The sequence below is a fragment of the Carica papaya genome, chromosome 3 (assembly GCF_054855325.1).
Source record: "Carica papaya isolate Zhongbai chromosome 3, ASM5485532v1, whole genome shotgun sequence".
Classification (NCBI taxonomy): domain Eukaryota; kingdom Viridiplantae; phylum Streptophyta; class Magnoliopsida; order Brassicales; family Caricaceae; genus Carica; species Carica papaya.
The window spans coordinates 6,108,819-6,136,248 of record NC_142311.1 but is presented as its reverse complement, the minus strand read 5'-3'; the positions used below and the strand labels follow the sequence as shown (position 1 = coordinate 6,136,248).

Below are 27,430 nucleotides of genomic sequence, written 5' to 3'. Positions count from 1 at the left end.
TAGACCTACACCCAGGTATCCAACCTATTTTGGTTGCTCCTTATCGCATGAGCCGCATTGAGATAGAAGAGCTGAGGAACCAGATCACTGAATTGCAAGCTAATAGTTTTATTAGACACAGTGTGTCCCCTTAAGGTGCCAGAGTCACTTTTGCAACGAAGGGAGATGGAACGTTGAGACTGTGCATTGATTATAGAGGATTGAACAAGGTTACGATCAAGAACAAGTATCCCCTTCCCCTGATTGATGACCTCTTCGACCAGTTGCAGGGTTCACAGGTCTTCTCTAAAATAGACCTATGGCCAAACCGGAGCCAAACCACGGGCCAATCGGTCGAAAAACCCCGTCGAAGTCCGTCGATGGTGCCGTAACTCTCCTCTGTTTTTGTCTTCGATGAGGCCCTTCCCGGCCTCCATTCGATGTAAATTTTATACCATTGTTATCACTGTTCTTTTCTCTACAGGTTGATCGGAGCCAAACATCAAAATGCGACTTACGCCGGAGGAGCCACCGCACCCGCAAGCACTGCCGCCGGTAAGTCTAGGTTTTTCGTGATTTTTTGGTCCACCGAGGGCCCTAGGGTTGTTTTATCGCAGGGACTGATGCAAGTTTGGCTGAATTCAGCTGAAAACAGTCAACCCAAAGCAGATCGTCGTCGCCTGCGGCGTCGTCGTCGCCGGAGTACAGCAGAGCCACCGTGCCGAAATTTCGATATTGGCTGAAAGGGGCCCTAAGTTTAATTTGAGATTTTTTGGGACACGTGCAGGTACCGGTAGTACGTTTCAATTTTTCAAAAAAAAATTTAGAAAAATTAGGAACAGCCCGTAGGCGCACTATATAGTCGATTTCAGACCCCGAAATAAGTAAGGACCCCTCACCCTATTTCCTATCACGGTATTAAAGCTAAATAAATAATTAAACTGTACTGTGTGACTTTATAGATGTATAATTGATTAAGGTTGCCAATTGAGCCTGAGTCTGACACATTGTTGGTCAGTTGTTGTTTGATCAAATATTCAGTATTAAATATAGTATGATGTTTGATGTAATTATGTTATGGTCTCGTATGCATAAATCATGGTTTCTTTTATTATGGTTTGTATTATGGTGAACCCGATACTGTGTTGTCTTGTTTGGTGTCAATTACTGGTTTACATGTTGTGTATGATTGGATGATTGAGATCAAAGAAAAAGGCAAAATGGATAATGTGGACAATCTGACTAGATATCTTGGGAGCTGGTGATCGGACTGGGTCCGTAAGAAACCCTACCGGGAATGTGGTCTCTCATACCGAACGGGGTATGGAGACCTTATGTATTTTGGCACCCATACCGGATTAGGTATGGGGGCGGCCCGTTTCACTCTCATACCGGACGGGGTATGGAGGTTTATGGTTTTGGCGCCCATACCGGACAGGGTATGGGGACGGCCCTGGAATCAGGTTATTAATGTTAATGGTTCACGAGTAGCGATGACCCCCTATGAATCCCCATGGATACTAGTAGGCTGGTAAAATAGGAAAATATGTTGTTTAATGATTGAAATGCAAATGTGTGGTAAGTGTTATGTTATAAAATCTATATGATTTCATGATGATAATAATGTTACTGCTTTCATATGTTGTTTTCATGGATCTCACCGAGGTAAGTGGACAGTAAAGGTTTTTATGTTAATAAACGAGTTTGTTATAAATTATGTTCCATTGGTCATTTTTGTTTTCTACCCACCTTTACTTCTGTGGTGGTGAGATAGTGTGATGTTTTTACTTGACTGGTGTACCTCATTCCTTATTTAACCATTTTAGATTAGGAAGACGTTTTTTCCGAGCCCGTTACCCAAGAAGACGGCGAAGGGGACGCCTAAAGACTTCATAGTTATATTTATAGTTCTTATTTCGAGTAACTTTTTTAGTTAGTTTGTTCTTTAATGTTTTGAGTACGTTTTGGTTATTGTGTAAGGGATGTTAATCAAAATTTTTATTACTCTTCCGTATTTGAGATTTTTAATGCATACATTTTATTTAAATTTCCGGGGTCGTTACATATTAACTGAATATTAAATACAATTTGAACTATAAATTGTCTCATTCGAAAATTATGTTAATTTTTTATAATCATTCATTAAAATATTTTTTTAAAAATGTAATTAATTGTTTTATGAGACACTAGGTTATAAATTAAGAAAATACATGTTGTTAATATTAAAAGCAACTTAATGTCAATTGGTGACAATTTGTAGGTACTTCATCTTTAAATTTATTAACATTTTGGACCGGTTCCAAACTTACCAATATTAATAAATAAAATAAAAACGGTGTCGTATAAATAGAACAACGGTGTAAGGAGGAGAGTGGTGTGAAAAATACTGAATTATCAAATGGCAAAACACTATATGGAAGAAATGCGAGAGGCAGCCATAGGCTACTACAACAACTTAAAGCCGGAGCTTCAACGTCAAGCTCACAGGTTTTTCCGGTCGATGGACCGGAACGGCGATGGCCGGGTAAACTACAACGAGTTCATTTATTTCCTGAACCAGAGGGGGTATCACTGGGTTCATCCCAACATGTTTTTGGAACTCGACAAAAATCGAGACGGCGCACTGGATTTCTACGAAGTTCTGACATTCTATTACATCGTCAAGACTAGGAATGTTTGGTGTCAGAATTGCAGGTTGTGGCTCAAAGGTCTGTACTTCACGTGCGTCACTTGCTTTGATGATTCTGCTCGGGGCGGCGCCGGCGGTACTTGCGATCTCTGCGTGCGGTGCTATCAGCAGCGAGCGGTGCATCGCTACCATAGCCACCATGACATTTTCGTCGACAACTACACGCTGCTCCACTGTAAAAGATCGTCTTCTCATCATGCGCCTGCTGCTAATGTCAATCTCCAGGTAATTTAATTACACATGTATCTATTACCTGAAAAAAATACAAATAATTTTTACAAGCCGCCTATGGGGCGCACAAAATAATATACACACACACACACACACACACACATATATATATATATATATTAATGGGTTTCAGTTCTAAACTTCATTAATTACAAATTGATCAAATAAATATTAGTTACTCTATCCTAATTTAAGCCAATTAACAAAAGCTAGATCTAATTGCAGGTAATTAATGCACAACCAGAACAAGAAGAAGCTTCATCTCGGAGGGTGAGATATTTCTCTCATAAAACTACTTATACTAAATTATAGATTAATTATTTTTAGTTTCGAAAGTTCTATAAAGATAATAATCAAACAATTAAGATTTTCTTTTTAAGTATTACGATATTTAAAATACTTGAATCAAGTATATATACAAATATAAACTATAAATTTTAACAAACAATTCAATTAGTTCCAAGCATGAAATCCATAATTGATAATTTGATATTTTTCAAATTCATATATACAATTATTTGAAAACATGTATATTCAACATTAGTTTGAGAATTAAAATAATAATTTTCTATATTTACATATATGGGTAAGTTAATTGGTTATTTTTTATATGATACTTTATAACCCTCATATCTAAGCAACATTATGAACTAAAAAGTAAAGGATTAATTTGATTTGTACTTTCAGGTCAACGAGCGTATTGGGTGGATAGAGACTTTTCAAGCACTGGATGTTGGGATCACTCTGGCTTTCCTTGCAACCACAGTTGGTTGCAGCATTATGTGATGCCTTTGATCCATATGATGTTATAAAAAACAATGGAAGATTGAGTTACAATCACTCTGTCAATGAGCTTGCAAACTTTTATATACATTTACATACGAGAATGCAAGTTCATCTCTATCAAAAGATTTTTTTTTTTTAAATGTAAAATTATTTGATTTTGACAAAATGAAAATTTAATAAAAAATAAATACATAAAAAGTAATTTGAAAAATAGTTATAAATAATTTATTTAATTTGTATTATAATAATATCAGATTACACTAATTTTATTTTATCTATATTCATTATAGACTAATTCAATGTTATTATCATTGATTTGAGATTTTTTTTTTAAAACGAAAATTATAAACAATTTAAATAAATTAAATAAAAAAAATTTATACGCGTTTTAAGTTAAAAGTAGAGATGAAATAAAGAAAAAATATATTACATACTTACCAAAATTAACCTCCCGTTGGTTCTCAATAATTTTTTTTAATTAATTATGACACTCAGTTTATGATCATGTTAATACACTTGATAAAGCAGTAAGAATTGAATAAAACTTCTAAATGATGAACGAAAAATATTTTATAAGTTAATATTTTATTTTTTTTGATATTTTCAAATGAATTTTTCGATAGTTGTAGTACGTGAACTTCTATTAGTTGATTAGTTTGTATTTAATTTGATTCGATTGGTTATGAATACTTTCGTCTCATTTAGAGGTGTTTACTATTTTTATTTAATTAAATTATCGAATTTAATTTTATGTGTGTTTTTTAAAAATTTGACGTTATTGTAATAATTTAATTAGTTATCGTAGTTTTATTGATTATTTTATAAATATATTTATTTATCATTTTTTATAGTATCCAAATAGTAATTTAAAATATAAATTTTTAATTCTGCTTATATTGGATATTAAATTTTATCAAATTCACATGTCCAATGGATAAAAAATAATTAGTAATTATATCACAGATTAACCTTTCTTTTTCACATCTAATCGAAAGTACAAATAGTTTGGAATTGCAATGTGACATATGAGCCAACGGTTATACATAATCAGATGTTTCTTATTTTCGTAAAATTTCAAATGTGCAATTTTTTTTTTTTGATTTTGTATCAATTCTTTTTCTCCGTGCTTCTTTTTTTAAAATTTTTTCTGGCATAAGAAAAAAACTAATCCAAATTAGAAAATTTAATCCTGCATTTTTATGTTAGATCTATTTCTTTCTATCTCACAAACTGTTTCTTCCATATATTTTGAACAATTACACTCAGGAAAAGTATTTTCAAAAATATTCTACAGTTTTGCAGAAAATATATACACTACATATTTTAAAATTTCTTAAACTAGTAACTTAATGTCGAAGCCAGTTTCAACCTTGTTCAGATGATTTTTCCTTTCAGACGAGAAAATTTTTTTCTCTCTCTCTCTCTCTCTCACTTCCTCTGTCTCTTTGAAGAAAAGTTCAATTATTTTTTGAGGAAAAGAATAAAACTTTAATTAAAAAGTGAAATTATTTATTCAGGAAAAGTGAAATTTTTATTGTTTCATTTTCATTTTAATTAGGGAAAGGGAAAATCCCCACGCCACCAGTCAACTTTTAGGCTGCTCAATCGCACAGCTTCCCTATTTGTCTGGTTTGCGCTTTGTGTTCGCAGCATTGTGTGAGGCTGCTTTGCGTTAAGATTACCAACAGCATAAATCCGGCTAGCAAAAACCAAAATGGCTTCCTCTGTTATTTCACCGTCTCCTCCTTCCATCATCAACAGCAAGGTCTTTCCCTGTTCATTCTCATTCATGGGTTACGTTTTCCAGTTGTCTTCTATTTTTTCTGGCAGCTCAAAAATTCGGTTTTCTGTCTGCAGAAGGATTTGGGATTTTCTGCCTCCTCATCCTCGTTAAAATTATCAATTCCCAGATGTCAAAAGAGATCAGTTTCGAGAAAAATTGTTTCAGTTATGGCACCACAACAATCAGAACGCAAGCCAGCCGCCACAGGCTCAGTTCGGTGTTTTTACCATTCAAATTTCTATCTGATTGTTTAATTACGATTTGCGCGTTTTTCTTTTTGTTTTCTGATGATGGGTCTCTTTCTTTCTTTTTTCTTATTTTATATTATTGTGTGATGAATTTTCAGGTGAAAACTGTGATGACAATGACTGAGAAGATATTGGCCAGAGCATCAGAGAAACCCCATTTGAGCCCAGGTGATAACGTTTGGGTTAATGTTGATATATTAATGACCCATGATGTCTGTGGCCCTGGTTCTATTGGCATCTTCAAGAAAGAATTCGGTGAAAATGCTAAGGTGCGCTCATCTTGTAAATATTTTGTTGAATCCATAAATGTGTTCTTGATATGATTTGCTGGTTATGTTCAAGGTGGCATCTTTACTTGTTTCTATTTCTTTTATGTTGTTTTGCATTTTCTGATAGAACTCAAACTCGTAACTTTACTCAGGTTTGTTGACAAGACTGTTTTCTATCGCTATCTCTTTGCATATTTGGAGGTTACTTTAACTGGATTATTTATTTGAAACTCATAATTAGATGAATGTAGCAATGATGAGCTTATGTTTTTATCCCAAAAAAATGACTAGTCTTAGGTGTTTGACAAGGTTTTTCGAGATTGCAAGACTGTTGTCTATAGCTGTCTATCTTCTTCATTTGATAGTTAATAACATGACTGATATAATTTTGAAGGTTTGGGACCGTGAAAAGATTGTAATAATTCCTGACCATTATATATTCACAAGTGATGAGCGTGCGAATCGTAATGTGGATATTTTGAGGGAGTTTTGCGTGGAGCAAAATATCAAATACTTTTATGATATTAAAGATCTTAGTAATTTCAAGGTATGCATTTGTCCTTTAATTTGGATTCAATTTGGCAACTCAACATTGTTGCACGGTAACTGTCTATGCCTTGTTATCATTACAAAACTGAGTTTACATAATGTTTCCTCAGGTTAACCCTGACTATAAAGGGGTATGCCATGTTGCACTTGCACAAGAAGGTCATTGCAGGCCTGGAGAGGTAAAGATTAACTTGTTTTACTTCATTCAGTTGTGATATTATGTTTCCTAACTGCTATTAAACCTTTAGCAATAAATCCAGGTCCTGTTGGGTACTGACTCACACACCTGTACTGCTGGAGCATTTGGCCAATTTGCCACAGGAATTGGTAATACCGATGCAGGCTTTGTGTTAGGGACTGGAAAAGTCCTACTCAAGGTTTGCTTATATTGAATTTCTTATTTATTTTAAATTTCTGTAAGATGCTGCCTTTTGTTGTGCATGTTATTTGGCTTTTGATTATTTCTCGTGATTAATTTAACTTGGTGAACAAATTGGTTTCTTTTATTATTCTCTTTCTGATAGATTTTGTCCTTGCTATATTGGAAGCTTCCACATTCCACTTTAATCTTTTTTTTTTTCCAATTTCTTTGTTGTTTCTCTGTTGAAAACTCATTGACCCCTTGAGTGGAGAAATCAGAATTTGGGACAACAATGAGTCCTTGGCATGAAAGAAGTCATGCTTAGAAAAGACAGCAATTTTGTTAGTGCAAATATCATAATAGCAGTAACTTTTATGGTTGTTCAGATATCCCACGGAAATGCATTTGATAAATCTTGGATTGAACTTGTTCATATATTGCAAATGTAAGAATCGATAAAGTGCAGTAAAAAACGCACAAAGGATCATATGTTGATTGCTCATCGTAAAGATGATCACAGATGCTCAAAAGACACCGTTTCTATTTATTTTTTATTTGGTATCTCTTCTTTTAAGTTTGAATCTATTTTTAATCGATTATGGGGAAAGATGTTGAATTATCCATTGAAGCTAAATCTTTTTTGAGTGTCTCAATTTGAAGAGGGTAATATTTGTTCTAGAGTAGTTGTATCTGAGTTCTCTTAACAGAGATTGTGTAGGGTCAATTTGGGAAGAGTAGGCGTGCAATGTTTGCTTGATCATATTAGTTGCCTTAAGGAACATTTTGGTTTAGTTGGCTATCGAACACTTAAGGAACTATGCAAAATTTATTGGTTGAGATGAATCAAAATCTTGAGTTTGGTTCTTGTGTCTATCAAAGTTTTTCGTGGGAGGCAATAGATGTCGAATTGTCATCCTAGAAAGCAAGGGTGATATAGGGTGCATGAGGCTGGGTTAGGTGATCGAAAAGTTATTTCGATCAAATGTTGGTTCAAGCTATCTTGAAACATTTTTGACAATAGTTGAACCCAAGAAAGGGTATGATAAGGAGAGCTGCAATTCTGATGCAGTTGCGTTCACTGGTAAGAAGAAGGCTATAACAGTGGTACAAGGAGGAAAGAATATTGAAGGAGTGATACTAAGGGGTTTGGTTTTCTAGCTAGAGTTTGAAAAGGCTTATGGTAAGGTGAATTCAGTTTTTTCGACAAAGTTTTTGAGAGGAAAGGGTTTGTGTGAGGTGGAGGTGTTGGATTTTTAGGTGTCTTTTTCAGTTGTCTTTGTTGTTATGGTTAATGGGAAACCCAATTCTTGGTTTCGGTGGCTTGGAGGCTTGGAATGGGGGTTTCCCATTTATTATCATTGTTGATGTGCTAATTCAGATGATTTCTCTAAACATTGAGTGAGATGTTATTGAAAGTATGTTGTGTGAGGCTTGATGGAGAGGTTGTTCCTCACCTTCACTTACTGATATGATCTTTTTTCTTTCTCATGATTGTGTGAAGTGCTAGAATGGTATCAGTTTATTGTGTATGTTTAAGAGTATTTCAAGTTTGTGAATTAATCTCGTGAAGAGTGGTCTAGTTGGTATAAAAATGGAGGATCAGGTGGTTAGAGGACTTACAAAGATGGTAGAGATTTGAAGTCTTGGAGTGGTCTATCACCTACTTGGGGTCTCTTTGGGTGGGAATCCTCAAATGGCTTTCTTTCGGAATCCATTGGTGTGCAAGATCTTTAAACACCTTGAATGTTAGGAGCTTGGCCTTTTCTTCATTGGTGGTTGCGTGACTCTTATTCAGACATGTCTTTCTAGTGTCTCTCTTTCCTTTCTTTCTCTATTCAAAGCTCTTAGGTGTATGCAGAGAGCATAGAGAGGATGATGAGGAATTTTTTTGTCCTGATTTGATCGAATATTTGAGGGATCTTTTGTGAGTTGAGATGTATATTGCTTATTTAAGGTTAACAGGATTCTCGATATTGCAAACTTTATTATTAAAACCTATAAGGCTAGATGGTTATGCCAATTTCTTTTAGAACTTGACTCTTTATGGCATATGATGATTAAGAGCAATTTTAGTCAAATCACAATTGATGGAACCCTAGTTTCAACTTTTTTATTACTCCCAATACCCCTTGGAAAGCTATTTTGAGCCTTTGTGCATGCTTTCTTCCTTTATTCAGTTTGAGAGTGGGTGATGTGGCTCGCTTTCATTTGTGGAACCTTGGGCTTGATATTTTTCCTTTCGCTGCCCGTTTTCCTCGATTGTGTTATTTATTGTTGAATTGCAGTGATCCCACATCATCCTTTTTTGACATTTATGAGAGCGAAACATCGTGGAATATGTTCTCTTTTCGAGGATTGTGAAAATGTTGATATGATTTCTTAGATGTAGTTTCTTGATTTTTTGTTCCTTTGCAAGGTGCCAATTTTAGAGTTAGGTAATTTGACTCTTTTGAGATGTTTACCTACAAAGCCTTATGTCTTAACTCATAATTCTTTTGTTCATAGTGATGCTTCTAGTTACTGCATTTAGGAGGTTTCTACTCCTCACAAGCTTTAGATCTATGTTTGGACTGTGGTACTTTAAAGACTGAACACTAATGATTTGCATTAAGCTTGTAGGTTAAAACATTCTTTGTTCCTTGGTGTGTTTGATGTGCTTTAGAAACACTTAATCTCATAGTCATCTTTTCCTGCCTTGTCATATGCTTGGAGATTTTGATCTTGCCCATTTGATGCTTTTGGTGTTCCTTGGGTTACTCCTTTTCATCTTGAGGGGTTTTTTGTCCTTTGCTTTCTGTGGCATGGGCTAGAGGATAGAGGTTAAGGTTATGTAGTGTTGGGCTTTTTTTGCAAGAATGTGAGTCATCTGGTCAGATATGGTGAATCTCATTTTTTTCTTTGGATAAAGTGTCTCTCTTGGTGCCCTTTTGGTTAAAGCGTATTTTTTTAAATGTTGACTATCATATTTTATTATTTAATTATCTTATTAGTTTATTATTTAATTAGTTAAGATGATGTAATTAGAGTTCTACTAAAATAATAATCTCATGTAATTAGAGTTCTAGTAAAATAATAATTTCCTGATTACTAAGTTAAGAATTGTATAAATACCCCATGTGTAATAATTTAAATAGTGAAAAATAAAGTTTATATTTTTTTCTTTAAAATCAATATGGTACCAGAGATAAATAAAATTATTTTAGAGTTTTAATTTTAAGATTTTTTTCTAAACCTTAAAATAGCAAAATGGGTTGATTTGGGACTCATCTATAAGATCTAATCTTACCACCACCTTAGATGGAGTCGCAACCTCACTGGCGACCTGCCCCCGACCTAGATTAATGATTTTTGCAAGCACCGCCGCACACGCCACTGCTGGCCGTCACGATCCGCTGCGATTTCACCGGGAATCACCACAGAAATTGTCGGCGGATTCAGATATAGTACGGATCTGGTGAAAATTGTGCTAGAACCGCTTGGATCTTGCTTTTCCAAGCTTGGTCGCTGTGGATCGTCTTCTTCTCTGACTCTTCGGCTGTGTTTGCACACAGACAGACTTTATTTGCTTTGTGCGCGAGCCGCTTCGACCGGCCTTCTTTGGTTCTTTTTTTGGCTCTTCCGCACATGTCAGCTTTCTTGTTTTGTGATCCGGCACCGATCTGGTTTCTTCACGTGCGAGCTACTCCGACTGGTCTCTTATCTACTCCTTTTTTGAGCATTGCGGCCTCAGCCGCGGGACCAGTTTGTTTCCAATCACTGACTCTGGGCTCGTAGCTTGTTTCTTTTTCTGGCCTAATCCTGTTGCTAATAACTTTGAAGGTGCTGTTTAGAAGTTTTATTCTATGCATTTGGGATTAGCTATTAGGTGTTGTTCTTTCTCTTTAAACCATGACATAAGCCACATCTCTCTTCAAAATTTGGTTTGGAAGTTGGGTATGCGTGATATCTTCACACCAACTTGAAGATGGGTGTTGATTAGTACATTTTATTATTTAATTATTTTATTAGTTAATTAGTTGAGATGATGTAATTAGAGTTCTATTATAATAGTAATTTTATATGATTAGAATTCTAATAAAATAGTAATTTCCTTATTAATATGTTAAAAATTGTATAAATATCTCAGATGTAACAATTTAACTGGTGGAAAATAAATTTTATATTTTTTTTCAAAAATCAACATTAAATGATTATTCTGTCTATTTTGCACAGAGATGGTTGGTTATCATGTTATGAGTTTATTTAGTTTTTCTCATTTTCTTAACTTTTGTTATCTGTTTTTCTTAAGGGAGGATAGCTAGTCCTTGATAATTTGACTTCTATGTTTGTTTCTGATAATACTTCTTTTTCTGTCAGACTAAAAAAGTTAATAGTTTCCAAAATTTAAGCTCTCCTAGATTGTGTTGCTTTCATAATTGACCTCTTGGAGGTTGGAATTTGCATAAAGATTCTTTACCCTATGATTATAAGGTGTCAACTGCTAAGCAGTTCCTTTGTGAATAATACTTTTTATACTTTTATTTTTTTAAAAAAAAGAAACTGTTAAACAGTTCCTTTCCTCAATTATGTGGTGGAATGAGTGCTTTTAATACTTAGTGTTCATTACTTTAGGTATCTGTATGTTTTACCTATCCTTTCTGGAGGTTATTGTTATGTATGGTTAGTTTCTGTGATTTTTTATTATCTACTGCGTATAAAACTTTTTTTTGGATAGATGTATCTCAAATACTACTGTACTGATGCTAATTATTTTACATTAATCAGGATTCTTTGTTCTGTTATTAACTCTACGCTAAAACAAATTAATTTAAATATGATATCTTTTATTTTTAATCATATCTTCTGAGATAGCCATTTTCGATCTTGACTGTAATTGGGAGATTGTCATCCTTGTCCATTAACAGCCCATATTATTCACATAAGTTCTGTTGGATTCAATTTGTTGACAAGATAAGGAGGATGTCTTATTCTCCTCTTTGTACCTATTTTCCCTCTTTTCTTAATAAAGCTTCTTTTTTTTTCATCATTATATACGTTCTAGTTTTTGATAAGAATGAAAAAATATTAGGAAGGACAGAATTAAATACAAAAAGGGTGGGGTGGGGATAAGGCATCATCCAACAAGAACAAGAAAGAAGCCAGAAAACAAGAAAAAGAACTGAAAGGCCTTATCATAGAATACCCACTCAATTCCTTTGCACACTAATAAAAGTGTATGCCTGAAAATTCCATGAGGCCCTCAGAGAAGCCAAAAGGACCACCTTGTCCCAAATTATCATAGGGAAAGAAGCAAAAGTTTCAAGAAAATTAAGAATCTTGCTGTATGCAGGAATATAATGATATAAAGGTAATCTATGAAGGCATGAGAACAAAGTAGAGAAGGGAGGATCTCTCGATTAAGAATCCTCCCTGAATAGGAAATGATGCCCATCCTCCACGCTCAAAATGAAACGAGGCATAGAAATAGGAAGATACCTGCTAGACGAACTTCAAGGGCTTTTCTGAGTCATAAAAATTCCATCTGTGTTAGAAAGCTACTTTAAGGGAGAATGTCATAACCGTTAGCCATCAAAGCAATATTTTTAGAGACCAGACTCCCAAGACCTGAATCCCATTGCTCTCTACCCTCTACAACATATGTTCTATCTAACCAAATGATCTTTGTCCTCTCAATACCTTGCTGTTTTCTCAATTCTATTGGCCTCTTCCACTGAAATTCTAAACAAGGATAGACAATAAAAAGAGATACCCGATAACTAGGCATGAACAAGAGTAACCTTTCTCCCTAAAGAGAAAAAGGCTTCTTTCTAGAGAAAATATCTTGTTGATTTCTCAATTCAATTCATTGATTGGAATGAGCTAATTTAGTCAGACAACTGAGCTAACTGTTAGAAGATTACGTCAAGAGAAAATTTTTTACTTCTTTTTCCCCAGGGTTTCTAGGAGATTTTATGTCATCTTATTTACACTTTCTGTATTTCTGTTGTTTTGTCAATTTGCAGGTGCCCCCAACTTTGAGATTTGTAATGGATGGTGAAATGCCTGATTATCTTCTTGCAAAGGATTTAATTTTGCAAGTAAGTTTATTTTAATCTTCAAGCATTTTTTATATTCTAATGAGCTAGTAAAAAGACTCAGTGAGGCGTTTGTTCCGGACATAAATGATGTTTGCTACATGATTATTTTCTTTGAACACCCGGTCAAAAATCAAACCTTCATAAAAAGGCTCTTGAGATGAATGCCCATCAGATAAGGCCATTTGTGATCAAGCCTTTAATAGCATACTCTAATAATGTAATTTTGAACTGTTTAAAGCCTTTTTCATATCAACCTGGGTAAATCACTTATTTTCAGCGGTTCTTTGGTGCAACATTAATGAGGAAGAGTGAGATACTGTTTGATGACTGAATTTTACTTGGCTTATTGGTGTGCTGCTGGAGGCTTGTAGCTAACTTTTTCTATCTTTTATCTCCCAAATAATCATCACCCGTGCAGATTATTGGTGAAATATCTGTAGCTGGTGCAACATATAAGACGATGGAGTTTGTTGGCACTGCCGTTGAAAGTTTAAATGTAAGTAAATCTCTGTATTACACTATAGGAATAATAGGCTGCTTCAAGTTTTCTGTCTGCATTTGCATATTTTAGTTTAAATGGATCACATCCTCAGTATTCAAGATATTAATTTCATTGGATAGATGGAAGAACGAATGACATTATGCAATATGGTTGTTGAAGCTGGTGGAAAGAATGGTGTTATCCCTGCTGATAGTACTACATTTAAGTACCTTGAGGTTAGTGCAATATATCATTTTAATTCACATTTACAAATAGAATTTATTGCCAATTTGTTCATGTCAATGGAGTTTTGCTGTTTTATGGATGGTACATGAGGTTGCTAAAAGGGGTAATAATGTCATCTTTTGCTCTATGCAGGATAAGACGGCTCTGCCTTATGAACCAGTTTACAGTGATGATCAAGCAAGGTAGATTCTTCTGACAATTAATTGGATCCAAAGGTTTAATTTCTAAGTTGTTATACTTAAAGCAAAGGTAACTGTTGTATTCAAAGACGAAAAAACTGTTCAAATGGATTGCACTCAAATATTAGGCCGAATAACTGATTCTGTTTTGAGTCATTTAGTTATAATTTCCTTATTTGTGTTTTTATATTTTCTGTAGTTATGATATTGAACATTTATGGACTGAAATTTCATCTTTCTATGGGCAATTTTGGAGTTTCCAATTTACTGATGTGGAAACTCATATCAGGTCTATTAGGAATGATAGTCTATGGCCTGTAGGCTCAACTGTTGGTTCAGATATAAACTTTGTTTTTTGTTATAATTTTGGGTATCATTTGCACTGACGAGTTTTCCTTTGTTTTTTCTTCAGTTTTCTTTCAGAGTACAGATTTGATGTCTCAAAGTTGGAGCCTTTGGTGGCGAAAGTGAGTGATTCTAAATACTCAAAGTGCAATATCTTTCTGCTTAGAGAAAACTTTTCCGGAATAATGGATCTTCTTTCAATTGATATATGCTGAAGACCATTTGTCTTGATCTCAACAGTTTTCTTTTTTCAGAAAGTTCTTGACAGTTTATCATCACCTTTTTCCAATTACATTTTTGCAGCCTCATTCTCCTGATAATCGTGCCTTGGCAAGAGAATGTAAAGATGTAAAAATTGACAGAGTATATATTGGTTCTTGTACTGGTGGAAAAACAGAGGATTTTCTGGCTGCAGCCAAAGTTTTTCTGGCTTCAGTAAGTGCCATGTTTCCTAATTGTTTATTTTTTGATTGTTGGATTCATAATTGTTTACTCTTATACTGTAAAAAGTTAATATGGAACCATTATTCTCAAAAGAAAAGTTAATAAGTGAACTATGGCACTTTCTTCATTCGTTATTCATTTATAGTGCATGATTCTTTAGTGTGCTGGTGTCTATTCATACATAACTTCATTCTTCTATATCAAAGCCTTAGTTTTTTTTTTTTTTTTTTTCAAATCCAAGATTCTTTTACGAACTCTATTTGATTTTCATTGCTGAAATAAAAAAAAATCCTAAAGGAGGTGAGGTCAACCTTCGTAGTCGACCTTAGACCAGTTGTTGGCTGTTATAGCCGCCGGAAACCTGCAATAGCCAGCCGACCTTCATAGCTGGCAGCAACCACAAAACAGAGCTACAAACTTCCTCTCCTGCCACTCCTGCTGCCAGCTGGCAAGCAGCCGGTAGTTTGTGGCCCCCCCTCATGCAGCGCATGCCTCTGCCCAAACTGCAAGAAACCATGCACCACCTTCTGCTCAACCACACATAGTAACTAGAACCTCTGTAGCTCCAGCTGCACACTCTGCCCAGAAGCTCTAGCTGCAATTCTGCCCCTCTGCCGTAGTAGCTGCTGCACTCCAGCCGCAGTTGCATCTCCACGGGCAGCCATTGGCCTTACCACTCTGTCCAGTAAACCCTGAAAGTTCCTGAAGAATATTGGAGGTTGCATCTCAGTATACAGGCATAAACTTCCCTATGGGAATCTCATCATAGAACGATGGTTTCCGACTAATTTAGGCTGTCGACTGCTTCAATGGGAAGAATTGTCCGAGTTGGTCACAATTAATTCGAACCACTCTCAAAGGTCGAGGAAAACTAAACAATCTCTTCGGCACTGCACCAACACCAGGAGATCCCATTTTTGGCATTTGGGATGAAAATGATTCTATGACTATGGTTTGCCTCTGGAACTCTATGACATAAGATATTAGTAAACTAGTTATGTGCCTGCCCACAATAAAAAGTATTAGGAAAACAGTTCCGGAAACCTATTCCAAGAGAAAAGATACATTTCAGATCTAGAAATTGATTATCAAAGCCTGGAAAATTAAATAAGGCAACAAGACTGCCATAAAATATTCAAACCTTTTGAAAGACATATGTCAAGAGCTTGGTTAGGACATATTATCACTATGAAAAGCTGCAAATATGCAGCTGCTTTAAAGAAGTTTGTTGAAAATGATAGCACTCACCAATTTATGGTAGGACTCAATGAGGAATATGATCAAGTAAGAGTCTAGATTTTGGGGAAAGAAGAAATACCATATCTCAATGAAGTAGTATCCTTATTCAGCACAGAGGAAAGTAGGATGTTTGAATCCTGCACAACTGAAGGCTCCGCCACGGTAAGTAAAGGTTCTAAACCTCGAAAATTGGAAAAAGAACAAATCACAGTGAGACCTTCACTGCTGACAGGTATAATAGGGAAAACCTTTTGAAAATGAGACAGTTCGGGAGGGCATACGGTTTATCAAGTATGCAGCGGTGAGAATAGCCTCTCCCCAAAAAAATTTTGGAATGTGGGTATTGAACATGATGGATCGGGCTACTTTAAGAATGTGTCTATTTTTTCGTTCAACTATGTCATTTTGTTGTGGAGTATTGACACATGAACTTTGATGGATAATATCGTGGTCAGAAAAATATTGGCTCAAAGTGGTTTCAAAATATTCACACCCATTGTCTGACCTCACTACTTTGACGTTGGTGTGAAATTGATTTTGAATCATAATAATCATAATGTGAAATTTTTTAAAAATTTGGACAATTTCAGATTTTTCTTTCATGAGAAAAATTCAGATAATTCTAGTGTGATCATCAATAAAAGATACAAACTATTTTGTCCTGATAATATTAGTGACCCGAGAGGGACCCCATACATCACTATGAATTAATGAAAAAGGTTTTGTGGGTTTGTAAACTGAACTGTAAAATAAATTTCGAATATGTTTGAACAACTGACATACTTCACATTGAAAGGAAGTTGGATTTTTATTTCGAAACAAAGTAGAAAATAGCTTTTTCAAATATACGAAGTTAGGATGTCCTAAACGGTAATGTCATAACATGATAGGGCATTCCATATTTAAGTTGTTTATAGATTCAGAATTAGTACATACTGCATGATGAGTTTGTCTATTAAGAGAAAAGTTGTCAGCTTGCAGTAGATAAAGACCCGAATCCATACTAGCATTGCCAATCGTCTTCCTTGAGTTCAAGTCCTAAAATTCACACAGTTTAAAGTTAAATGTAGCCATACAATTCAAGTCCTGTGATGATTTACTTACTGACAGGAGATTGCAATCCAAATTTGGAACATATAGCACAGAGTACAAAATTAACTTGGGTGTCAGTGCAATTATTCTTATTCCTTTGATCTGGAAGCTAGAACCATCAACAATTTTTAACTGAGAATTTACTTCTGCACTTACTATATTTTTTGAATAGTGAGATATTCCCAGTTATATGATCGAAAGCACCTGAGTCAATAATCTATATTCCCTTTTTTTGTGGAATAAGTTGAGAAACCAGAAAAATTACCTTTGTAAGCTGTAGAAGCATTACTGAGAACCATATTGGGTGAAAACATTTTTCGGAGAAGGCTGATTTGTTCAGGATTAAATAAGGAGCTTTCGGTAGAAACGGCTACAGCGGATTCCTCCTTCGTTGAGACAAAATTGCCTCGATGAATTTCCTCTATTTTCTGCTTTGGTGTTTTCTTCTTCTCAGCCGATTCCTTCTCAGCTGGTTTTCCGTGAAGCTTCCAGGATCTTCCACGAACGTGTCCCGGCCTTTTACAGTATTCACACCATAGCTGTCCCTTTCGCTTAGTCACCCGACTTGTGAGAACAGTACCAGTCTCGGGAGAGAGAGATATGCTTTCAGCAGGGTTAGGGTTGAGTTACGAGTCACCCATCGTCACTTTCTTCCTGCTTTCTTCGCGTTGCACCTTAGAGAACACTTCTCCGATGTTTGGGAGAGGTTTGGTTCCAAGGATGCGTCCTCTTATCTCGTCAAGGTTTTTGTTCAGTCCGAAAAGGAACTTGAAGATTCGTCTCTGTTCCACGATACTTAGGAATCTCTTGGCATCCTTTGAGCAGCTCCAAGCATGTTCCTCAAAAACATCAAGTTGCTGCCATTTTCGAGTAAGAAAATTGTAATATTGAGTTATCATTTTTTCTCTTTGGCGCAGGTCTTGAAAGCTTGCTTCGATTTCGAAGATGGCGGAAGTGTTGTCGCGAGTGGGAGTAAAACTCACGAGCTGCGACCTAGATATCGTGCACAGTCTTATAAAGGAGAAAATTTTCACCAATCTCAGTGGTCATTGAGTTCACCAACCAAGACATAACAAGATTGTTCTTAACTTTCCATATCCGAGCATTTGAATCGTTCGCGGAAGGAGGTGAGAGCTCTCCAGTGAGGTATTCATCTCGGCCTTTCCCTCGGATGAACATAAACACCGAGGACGACCATTGAAGATAGTTACTGCTATTTAGTTGATGGCCAGTAACGAAAGATGGAGCCTGATCAGCAAGAGCATAGCTGTTAGGCACCGGAAGGTGAGAGCCCAAAAGAACTTCGGGCAGAGAAGGGGTTTGCTCATCCATTGCCTATTGAATGCAAGAGGGATGCTGAAGAATTTGGGTCAGGTTTGCTCTGATACCATGAAGAATTTGAGAATAAGAAATAACTCTCCCTTTTTCTCTACATTTATTCATTGATAATCAGCACATTTTATAGGCAAAGGAAGGAGGAAAAAGATAAAAAATTAACAAATTTCCCTAGTGGAAGGAAAAAAAGGCATAACTTGGTAGTAACCATTTTGTTATATCGCCAGGTTGTAAAAAGCAGAAAAAAGAAAATATTGAAAATAATTCTACACCTTTGATATAACTTCTGTAAGAAACTAAGGTACATCAAGAAAAACCAGAGGCAGACACATTTAGCTTAAGAGGAGAAGAATAAAGAGACCTGTGATTTCAAGGCAGGAATTGAATGATGAAGAATCCGACTTGAACAACTTGAAAAATTTAAAGGTACAGGTTTCATAGCACGAGTATGTTTTCTATGTTTCATGGTTTAAATGCCTTAGATAAATTTTTTGCATTATTATGGATAGTGGGTTCAGGAGCTACTGACCATATGACAAACATCCTTAAATTGTTTGGCAGTTATTCTCCATATCCTAATAATAGGAAGATTGCATTACTGATAGTTCACTAACCACAGTAGTAGAAATTGACACCATAAAACTTAATTCCTCTCTCACTCTTCGAATGTTTTCTTCATGTGCCCAAATTGTGTACAAATCTCATATCAATAACCAAATTATCTCATGACTTTAATTGCAAAGAGATATTTTCTCATTATCTTTGTAAATTTTAGGACCAGAATTCTAGAAGGATGATTGGATGTGGTAAGGCTCGAGACGGGTTATACTTCTTAGATACATCTGACGCACCCAACAACATTCTCTCTACCAGCACATTAGACAAGTTTAGTTGTAGAATAGGAGATTAGGACAGCCTTCTTTCTCCACCTTTTAAGTTTATGTTTTTCTCTTTATTTTCTAATTGTAACAATGAAAGTTTACACTGCACTGGATGTGAACTAACAAAACACTAGTGTGTAACTTTTCCTAGTGATAAAGGAAGTGATTTACCTTTCAATTAATTCAGTCATGTTTGTGGTTCTTCTAATATTCCTAATATCTGTGTGATACAGGGGTTTATTTTCTTTATTGATGTTACTAGACTTCTTCTCTTGCAATCTAAAACTAAATTCAGTTATATTATTCCCCAATTTCCTATCATGATTGAAACCCATTATGGGATCATGATTAAATGTCTTAGAACTAATAGCATCTAAGATTACTTTAACTAGAACTTAAACGCCTTCTTCTAAAAAGGAGTTGTTCATGAATCTTCTTGTGTATATACTCCACAATAAAATGGAATCGTATAACAAAAAATCAGCCATTTGCTTACTACCACACATGCCTTCTTGTTTCAAAACCATGTGGCTAAACACTACAAGGGGAAGCCGTGTTAATTGCCACATCTTATGAATTAGTTTCTATCTACAGTACTAGATTTTCAAACTCCAATAGAAATTCTAGCTACTTTATTTCCATAAGTACACGCCGCCAATAATCTTATATCTCGTGTCTTTGTGTGTATTGTTTATATCCATATGCAATATTCTCAAAGAGGGAAACTTGATCATAAGGTAATTAAGTGTGTCTTTATGGGATATTCCTTCACTTAAAAAGAACACAAGTATTATCATCAATCCAAAAAGAAATTTTATGTGTTTGTTGATGTTACTTTTGTTGATACTGAGTCATGCTTTGACCAATTTTATCTTCAAATAGAGATCATAGTAGAAGATAAGAGAGACTTGAGAGACTCATTTTTTGACATTTCTCTCCTGTCTTTAGACACTTTACCGTCAGACATGTTGTCTTCGTTATCTAAGCCCATCACTTCGTTAGAAGATTAAAATCCACAAAATGAACCCAAAACCTCCCAAGATAAGCCTAACCAGCAACTCATACAGGACTCACATATATCCAAGTGTATTCGAGAAGAAAATCCGACTCTAGTTCAAAGCAAATTCAAGAATTTAAGTCGAGTTCTGGAAGTGAAGTAAGCTCTCAAAATCATTGTTTTCCTTATACTGATTTACCTATGGCACTTCGAAAATGGAATAGGGAATGCACCAAGCATCAACTCTATCTAATTTCTAATTTAGTATCACTTTAAAACTGTTTCTCAGCTCATAAAATTTCTTTACAAACTTGAATACAATATTTTATTCCCAAAAATTTATACGAAGTTTTAACTAATGAGGAATGAAAAATTACTATGAATGTTAAAATACAAACACTAGGAAAAAAACTAAACTTGGGAAGTAGTGGATTTACCTAAGATGAAAAGACCTATAGGCTACAGATGGATGTTCGCTATCAAACGTAAGCTTGATGGAATTGTTGAGAGAGATAAGGCAAGATTAGCGGCTATAATATAACCAGATATACGAAATTGGCTATCAAGAGATCTTTGCACCGGTTGCAAAGATGAATACAGTATAAATTCTACTATTTTTAGCTGCTAACTTTAATTGGTAGCTGTAGCAATTCGATGTGAAGAATGTCTTTCTACATAAGGAATTGGAAAAGGAAATTTATATGGAAATTCCTCTTAGTTTTGCCAAGAAAAGAGAGAAGAATAAAGTATGCAAGCTCAAAAAGGCGCTGCATAGACTTAAATAGTCGCCCTGGGTTTGGTTTGAGAGATTTGCCAAGGTAATGCTATCTTGGGTTACAAACACATTCAGGAAGGCTATATCTTGTTCATCGAGCACTCAGAGACAGGGGGAATCGCTGCCTTATTTGTGTATGTAGATGATATAATTGTTAGAGAAATAATTAAGGAGAGAAGAAGATCCTCAAACAATATGTAGTTAAGGAATTTGAGATTAAAGAATTGAGAAGATTAAAATACTTCATCGGGATAGAGGTGGTATGTTCTAAGTATGAAATATTTATGTCTAAAAAAAATTATATTCTAGATCTCTTGAAAGAGATTGCCAAACTGATATACAATGCCAAAGAAAGACTTCGAGGTAGAGAACGAAATGTATCAGAGGTTAGTGGGGCAGTTAATATATATGTTAGATACAAGACTAGATATTGTATATGCGTTGAGAGTAGTGAGTTAATTTATGCACAAACCCAAAAAAGTGCATTTGCAAGTTGCCTATAGGATACTCCACGACTTGAAAGTTACTCCAAAAAAAGAAATTATGTTCAAGAGAAACAACAGGCTGCTTCTTGAAGCAGATACAAATGCTCTTTGTGCAGGTTCATTAGTCGACAAAAGATCAACATTTGGATAGTGCACCTTTTTTGGAAGAAACCTAATGATTTGGAGAAGTAAGAAGTAGAATGTAGTATTCCGATCCCATGTCGAGTCAGAGTTTAAAACTGTCCCAAAGAGTATGTGAGCTCATCTGGTTGAAAATGATTTTGAAACACTTGAAGGTTCCATGGAATGGACCTTTGAGATTTTGTTGTAGTAATAAGTCAACAATTTGTATTACTCACAAGTCAATACAACATGACAAAACGAATCATATTGAAGTTGATCAACACTTTATCAAGGAGAAAGAATAGTGAATTGATATGCACACTATACGTACCCACTACTTTATAACTTGCAAACTTATTGATCAAGGGATTAAGTAATCTCGGATTTCAAACTGTCATTGACAAATTGGAATGAATAATATCTATTCACCAGTTTGAGGGAAAGTGTTGGGAAGTGTATATAGAAAGTAGGTTAAAGGTATATTAGTGATATTTCCTCTTGTAATCTTCGTAACTAATTGGTTTCCTTGTATGATTGTTTAGGGACTTGTATATGTAGGTAGCTAATGCCTAACAGAAAACATAATAATTCGTTCCTCCACATTAATACCAGAAAATTAAAATATATGTTGTATATAATTAGAAACAAAATATGCATGAGCGAATCTATAACTGATTTTTGGAGAAATCCTGAACATAACCGAGCCTCTAACTGATCTTTGGAAAAATCTGAATCAAACCACATTTTTTTCAGTTCGTTTCTGTTTGAATCATTGATTTTGCTTGGTTTTATAGTTATCTCTGCACAACCCTACCAACAGTACCTAAATTTATGGCACCCGAGTGTTGTGGGCTTTAGATGCTTCGATGTGATTATTACCTTCAGAGGCCTTTTTTCTGATGATCTTATTTTTTTTGATGGGATTCATTTAAATTTAATTAAATTTAATTGTTTACCTGCAGGGAAAAAAAGTGAAGGTTCCCACATTCCTTGTCCCTGCTACTCAAAAGGTTGGTAATGATATATACATTGTGCTGAAGGAGAGTGGATAGGTTGATATGGTTGGAATCAAATAAACATGAACTGAGAAATTCACCAATTTGTAATGCTATGATATTTTCCAGGTTTGGATGGATCTATATACTCTTCCGGTTCCAGGATCTGGTGGCAAGACTTGTTCCCAGATATTTGAAGAAGCTGGATGTGACACACCTGCAAGTCCTAGTTGTGGTGCTTGTTTGGGTGGCCCTAAGGACACTTATGCACGCATGAATGAACCTAAGGCAAGTTGTTCCAAGCATCTAGTTTACTGTTCTCCCTGATTTAGCTCTTAAAAATATCTCTTGAATGCTCATCCTTACTTGCTGCGATAATGAGTAATTGGAATAAACCAGGAGGTATAGCACATACCAGATGGTACAATTCTATCGAAATGCCTGATACAATCTGAATTTAGCTTGTTACTAAAAGTGATATCTGTTAGCTGATGAGTGTTTAAAAGCACCGCAAAGTCATAGAGGATTATTTTTTAGTAGATAACCTCTTAATAACCAAAAGCTGAAACATTAACGTGATCATTTGAGGTGGGTTTCATAGAGGATTATTTTTTATTCTTATATTTTACTCATTTGGTAATACTTTAGAATTTTTTGGCTTGTTGGTATTTGCCCCTATATAATTTTCTTCTCCAAAAAATAATGCTTATTTTCTATTGAAATATTTATTATGTTTGGGCGTTGGCAACAATGGAAATTCATCACTTAGAACTAAAATCTTTTTATCTATTAACTATATTTTTTTAACAACCCCACATACAAAGGGAAAAAACTACTAACGTTAATGATGCATTCTGGAAGCTGAATAATGAGCTTTTACATAGTTTTTTCCGTTAGTGCTGTCATTATCTACAGCAATAATATTATAAGTAATTCCTTTTACCGTATTTTTTCCACCAGTACCATCTTCATGCATCATCATTTTGTTGCTACCACTAACTTCAATATAATGCCATTACACTGTCTTTGTTAGACCTTTTCTTTTCAACATTTCTAAATTGGAATTTTCTTGATTCTCATCTAGATTTTCATAACCTAGCCTATTTTTATATTTAAAGTTAGAGGATATCTCTTTAAAGATAAATTCATCATCCTTATTTTTTTTTTCCTTTCCATTCACTCGGATCTCTTCCGATTCATACGGATTCTTATGGTTCCGGAGGATCCAGCTATTGGAGACTAGGAACAGAGAGCTTTCTTTCCTTTTTTGACCTAGTTCTTTTGAATTCTGGTTTTAAGAATGAATGGTTGCTCTTTTTTAACCATGGTGGCTGTAACTATAACAGTTATAAGATAGCAAAATTCTTTGTCGGGTAAATTCCAACCCACATGAAAAGCATAACAATCTGGGCACTATCTTGGAGATTGCCTGGGTAAATTAGGCATGTTTATGAAGATGCAGACTCCCCGCACTTCTGGCTAATTATTTTTCTATTAAATTTTTTAAATAAATTTGTTTTAAATCTTTTTTTAATAGTCAATATTACGATTGGTCCTTTCCTTGGAAAAGAAAAAGGAGTATTATGACAGAGAAAAGGAAAAGCACATCAAAGGGCTACTTGTCCTCCAAAAATAAAGGGAAAAAGACCAAAAGGAGAAAAACAAAGGCAATAAAATGAACTCAATAGAGAAGAAAGGATCAACATGTGTAAAACAGAAAGAAACGTACTAATAAGAGCCAGGTGCCTTTGCCCAAATAGATGCCAAAAGAGTCATCATCTTCCAAAGAAACAAAAAAAAGCAAGAAATTATCCTCAAAAGATTCTTGCATACCTCTCCAACTACACTACCCACAGCCGAGCAAAGGAAGCTCTCCTCTACAGCAAGTTATCCTCCTTGTCAACACCACAAAGAGAAGAAAAGAAATAAAGGCCTTTAAGTTCGGAGGAGAAACCCAAAATCATAAAAAATATCAAATGAACAAGCCCATAGTCCCCTAGCCAAATCACAATGCAGAAAAAAATAGCTTTGAGACTCAACATCAAGAAAACACACCACATATGTCCCTGGTAATAAAGACTTGGAGCGAGTTACTAGTACTACTATTTTTTAAAATTTCTTTAATAGAAAAAAGTACTAAGCTTATGAAGAATTTATTCCAAATAAAAACCTTATTCTTGAAAGGGAGCAACAACTTTGTACAACATTTACCAAATGTGTCATTCTGAATAGTAGGTTTATGGGTTAAAAAGGCAAAGAAAGATTTACCAATAAAATTACTTCTTGATTATATTTTCCTTTGTCGGTGATTTGGTTTGAATGCTTAAAACTTGTTTTTATCGTCATAGTTCACTCTTATGTTTTCAGTTCATTCTTTTCCTTGTCACGCTGCTTTAACATAATTGAATTTGGTCATGTTGGCGTGATGGGCTTAAGATTTGTCTGAATTTTCATTCTATTATTTAAAGAGGTTCATAGCTTGCCGTATCCCCAAAATTTTTTCTTCTGTTTTTCTTTCACAAACCAGAACATGGTGAAGGATGATGATGACAAGATTAGTATTAGTGGGCCAAAACAAAACCTCAGGGGAGGAATGGGTTCTTGATTTTAATTAGTAACATTCTTATGGACGTACTCGGTATGCTTGATACTGATATTTATATTAGCAAAGATTTTACAAAGGCAAAATTTGAGGCTGATTTTGGCAACGTTGACATTGACATTTATGAAGCTGATGCTTCTCTTCTGACAATCAAATAAGACAGGGAAGTGTCTTTGTAGAATGCTGAGATGTAGAACTAATGATAATTTAGTCACACAGCATAGTTTTCACCTCTTTTTGGTCACTATCATATCTACCTCATAAGTTAGTTGTTACTTCTTTCAGTTTTGCTAACAAAGGGAAGATTCTAATTGTTGCAGGTTTGCGTCTCCACCACAAATAGGAACTTCCCAGGGCGAATGGGGCACAAGGAAGGCCAGATATACCTTGCTTCTCCTTACACAGCAGCAGCATCTGCTTTAACAGGCTATGTCACAGATCCAAGAGAGTTCTTGATGTAGGGTGGCCATTTCTAAGTTGTCACTCTGTACTTTATAGTTTCCTTAATATGTTTGTTGACCTAACTTTTGAGTTGTTAGTCTGGAAGAAAAAAAAAACAAAAAAAAACTTGGAAGTTATTGGTAGTCCTGGGTTTTGTAGTGCTAATCCCAGAAGATTCTGTCTGTTGTATTCTGAGCTAAAAAATAATTTTCATATTCAGTGGAAATTGAATAAATGTGTTGTAGAAGGAGACGGTTTTATTATTGGTTTGTGAATGGAAAAATATTATTATAGCTGTTTTAACTTTCCAAGTACAAAAATACAGGGAACAAAGATGTAAAGAAGCTTGAGAATCAAAACCCGAAATCAAGCTGGAAAAGAATTCCTGATTCCTGAACAAGAATTTGGGCTCTATATAGTGTAAGAAAGTATTTTAACTTTTCATTCCTCAAATTTATAAATATATACACGCAATATATGTTGTGATAGTTGAAAAAAAAAGTAATGTTTAAAAAAGAAAATGATTGAAAGTATAGAATGAATTAGGTGACAATCTGATGGATTGTATCCAGGCAGCACAGCACTTGATGAGATCTGCTATGATGAACAGATTTTTTTCTTCTTTAATGGCAGCAATGAACACATTTTCCTTATGTCACCTAACAGTTAGCAAAATTTGGCCAAAATAACAAAACATCAATTGCAGAAACACAATCTAAACAAAGTAGTAAAATCATTCACTGCCTAATCATGGGCCCTCAGCTAAGGGCAAAGACACAGTCGTCAACTTTTCATGCGCACATATATATATATATATGTTATGTATATACATCTATATGTCCCACAGCTGGGGCAGTCCTGCAATTTTTAGGACCTTTTTTTTTTTTTTTTTAATATGGTGAAATGGCACAACTAATTATTGAGAATGATCTCACAAACTTTTACTCAAATGGTGTTGGCAATTGGCATTCAAGTAGCCATAATTGAAACCTACCCTCTTTCCTTCCCTCATGGGCTTCCTAGGATTGCAGTCATGAACCTTTCCAGCTATTCTGCTTCCAATTACAATTATGAATGTTTTGGATGAAGTTATAAAAAAAGTTTTTTAACTTTTACTTGATGGGTCACTTATTCACTTTCACAAAGCCATAGTTACTTGGGTGTAATCTTAACTTATTGTAACTTAAGCTTGTTAAAAATATTAAACTTCAATATCCATTTTAAATATACATATTCTTTTTGTTGTTGGTGGTCAGATTGTTTTCAAATAAACTTTTCTATATTGAAACTGAATTTATTATTAAGTAATCCTAAAGATGCACTCTCATACATTGGAGTGATGGGTTAAAAATAATATTATATATATAATATAACTTACATGTGCAATTCAGTTTATAGCATGTTCATTCTAAAGGAAAAGGGAAAAGTAAACTGAGAAAGTAAGGGAAAGGGGGAAGGTGAAGTAGAAAACATTGGGTGTCCACTAAAATCAATTGGGTGGTAAATCAGCAGTCAAAATCAGAATGATTGCATAATCTCAATCATCATATTCATTGATTGGATGTTCCTGATTTTCCCCCCTTAATTTCAATCTTTCCATCCCTCTTAATTAACTTCTTTAATTATTTTGACTTTCTCTGACTCTGCAGAATAAGGAGGAGTTGACCATTATTTATTTCTTAAAAATTTATGACAATTATTTCTATCTCTCCTATTGTAATAAACTCTAACGTGCATGTATAATAAATATTGATACTGTAATTTAAGATCACTTGCAGCCATTAATTCATTTGTAATA

The 27,430-nt window shown here is 34.8% G+C and overlaps 2 protein-coding genes across 2 annotated transcripts; both read left to right on the top strand.

The window, feature by feature from the left end:
* Window positions 1-2,361: 2,361 nt before the first annotated feature.
* Window positions 2,362-3,846, top strand: LOC110814005 (Calcium-binding EF-hand family protein). The gene is made up of 3 exons (XM_022041310.2): window positions 2,362-2,893; window positions 3,125-3,169; window positions 3,587-3,846. Exons 1-3 carry the CDS (start codon window positions 2,378-2,380, stop codon window positions 3,683-3,685), a joined length of 660 nt encoding a protein of 219 aa, XP_021897002.1. The 5' UTR covers window positions 2,362-2,377; the 3' UTR covers window positions 3,686-3,846.
* A 1,196-nt stretch (window positions 3,847-5,042) lies between these two features.
* On the top strand, window positions 5,043-25,895 carry IIL1 (isopropyl malate isomerase large subunit 1). The gene is made up of 15 exons (XM_022041209.2): window positions 5,043-5,450; window positions 5,543-5,680; window positions 5,815-5,985; window positions 6,380-6,532; window positions 6,645-6,713; window positions 6,795-6,911; window positions 12,898-12,972; window positions 13,391-13,468; window positions 13,594-13,689; window positions 13,832-13,881; window positions 14,291-14,345; window positions 14,527-14,658; window positions 22,557-22,604; window positions 22,719-22,877; window positions 25,512-25,895. The coding sequence occupies exons 1-15, from the start codon at window positions 5,400-5,402 to the stop codon at window positions 25,650-25,652; spliced, it is 1,533 nt and encodes a 510-aa protein (XP_021896901.2). The 5' UTR covers window positions 5,043-5,399; the 3' UTR covers window positions 25,653-25,895.
* The last annotated feature ends 1,535 nt before the right edge of the window (window positions 25,896-27,430 follow it).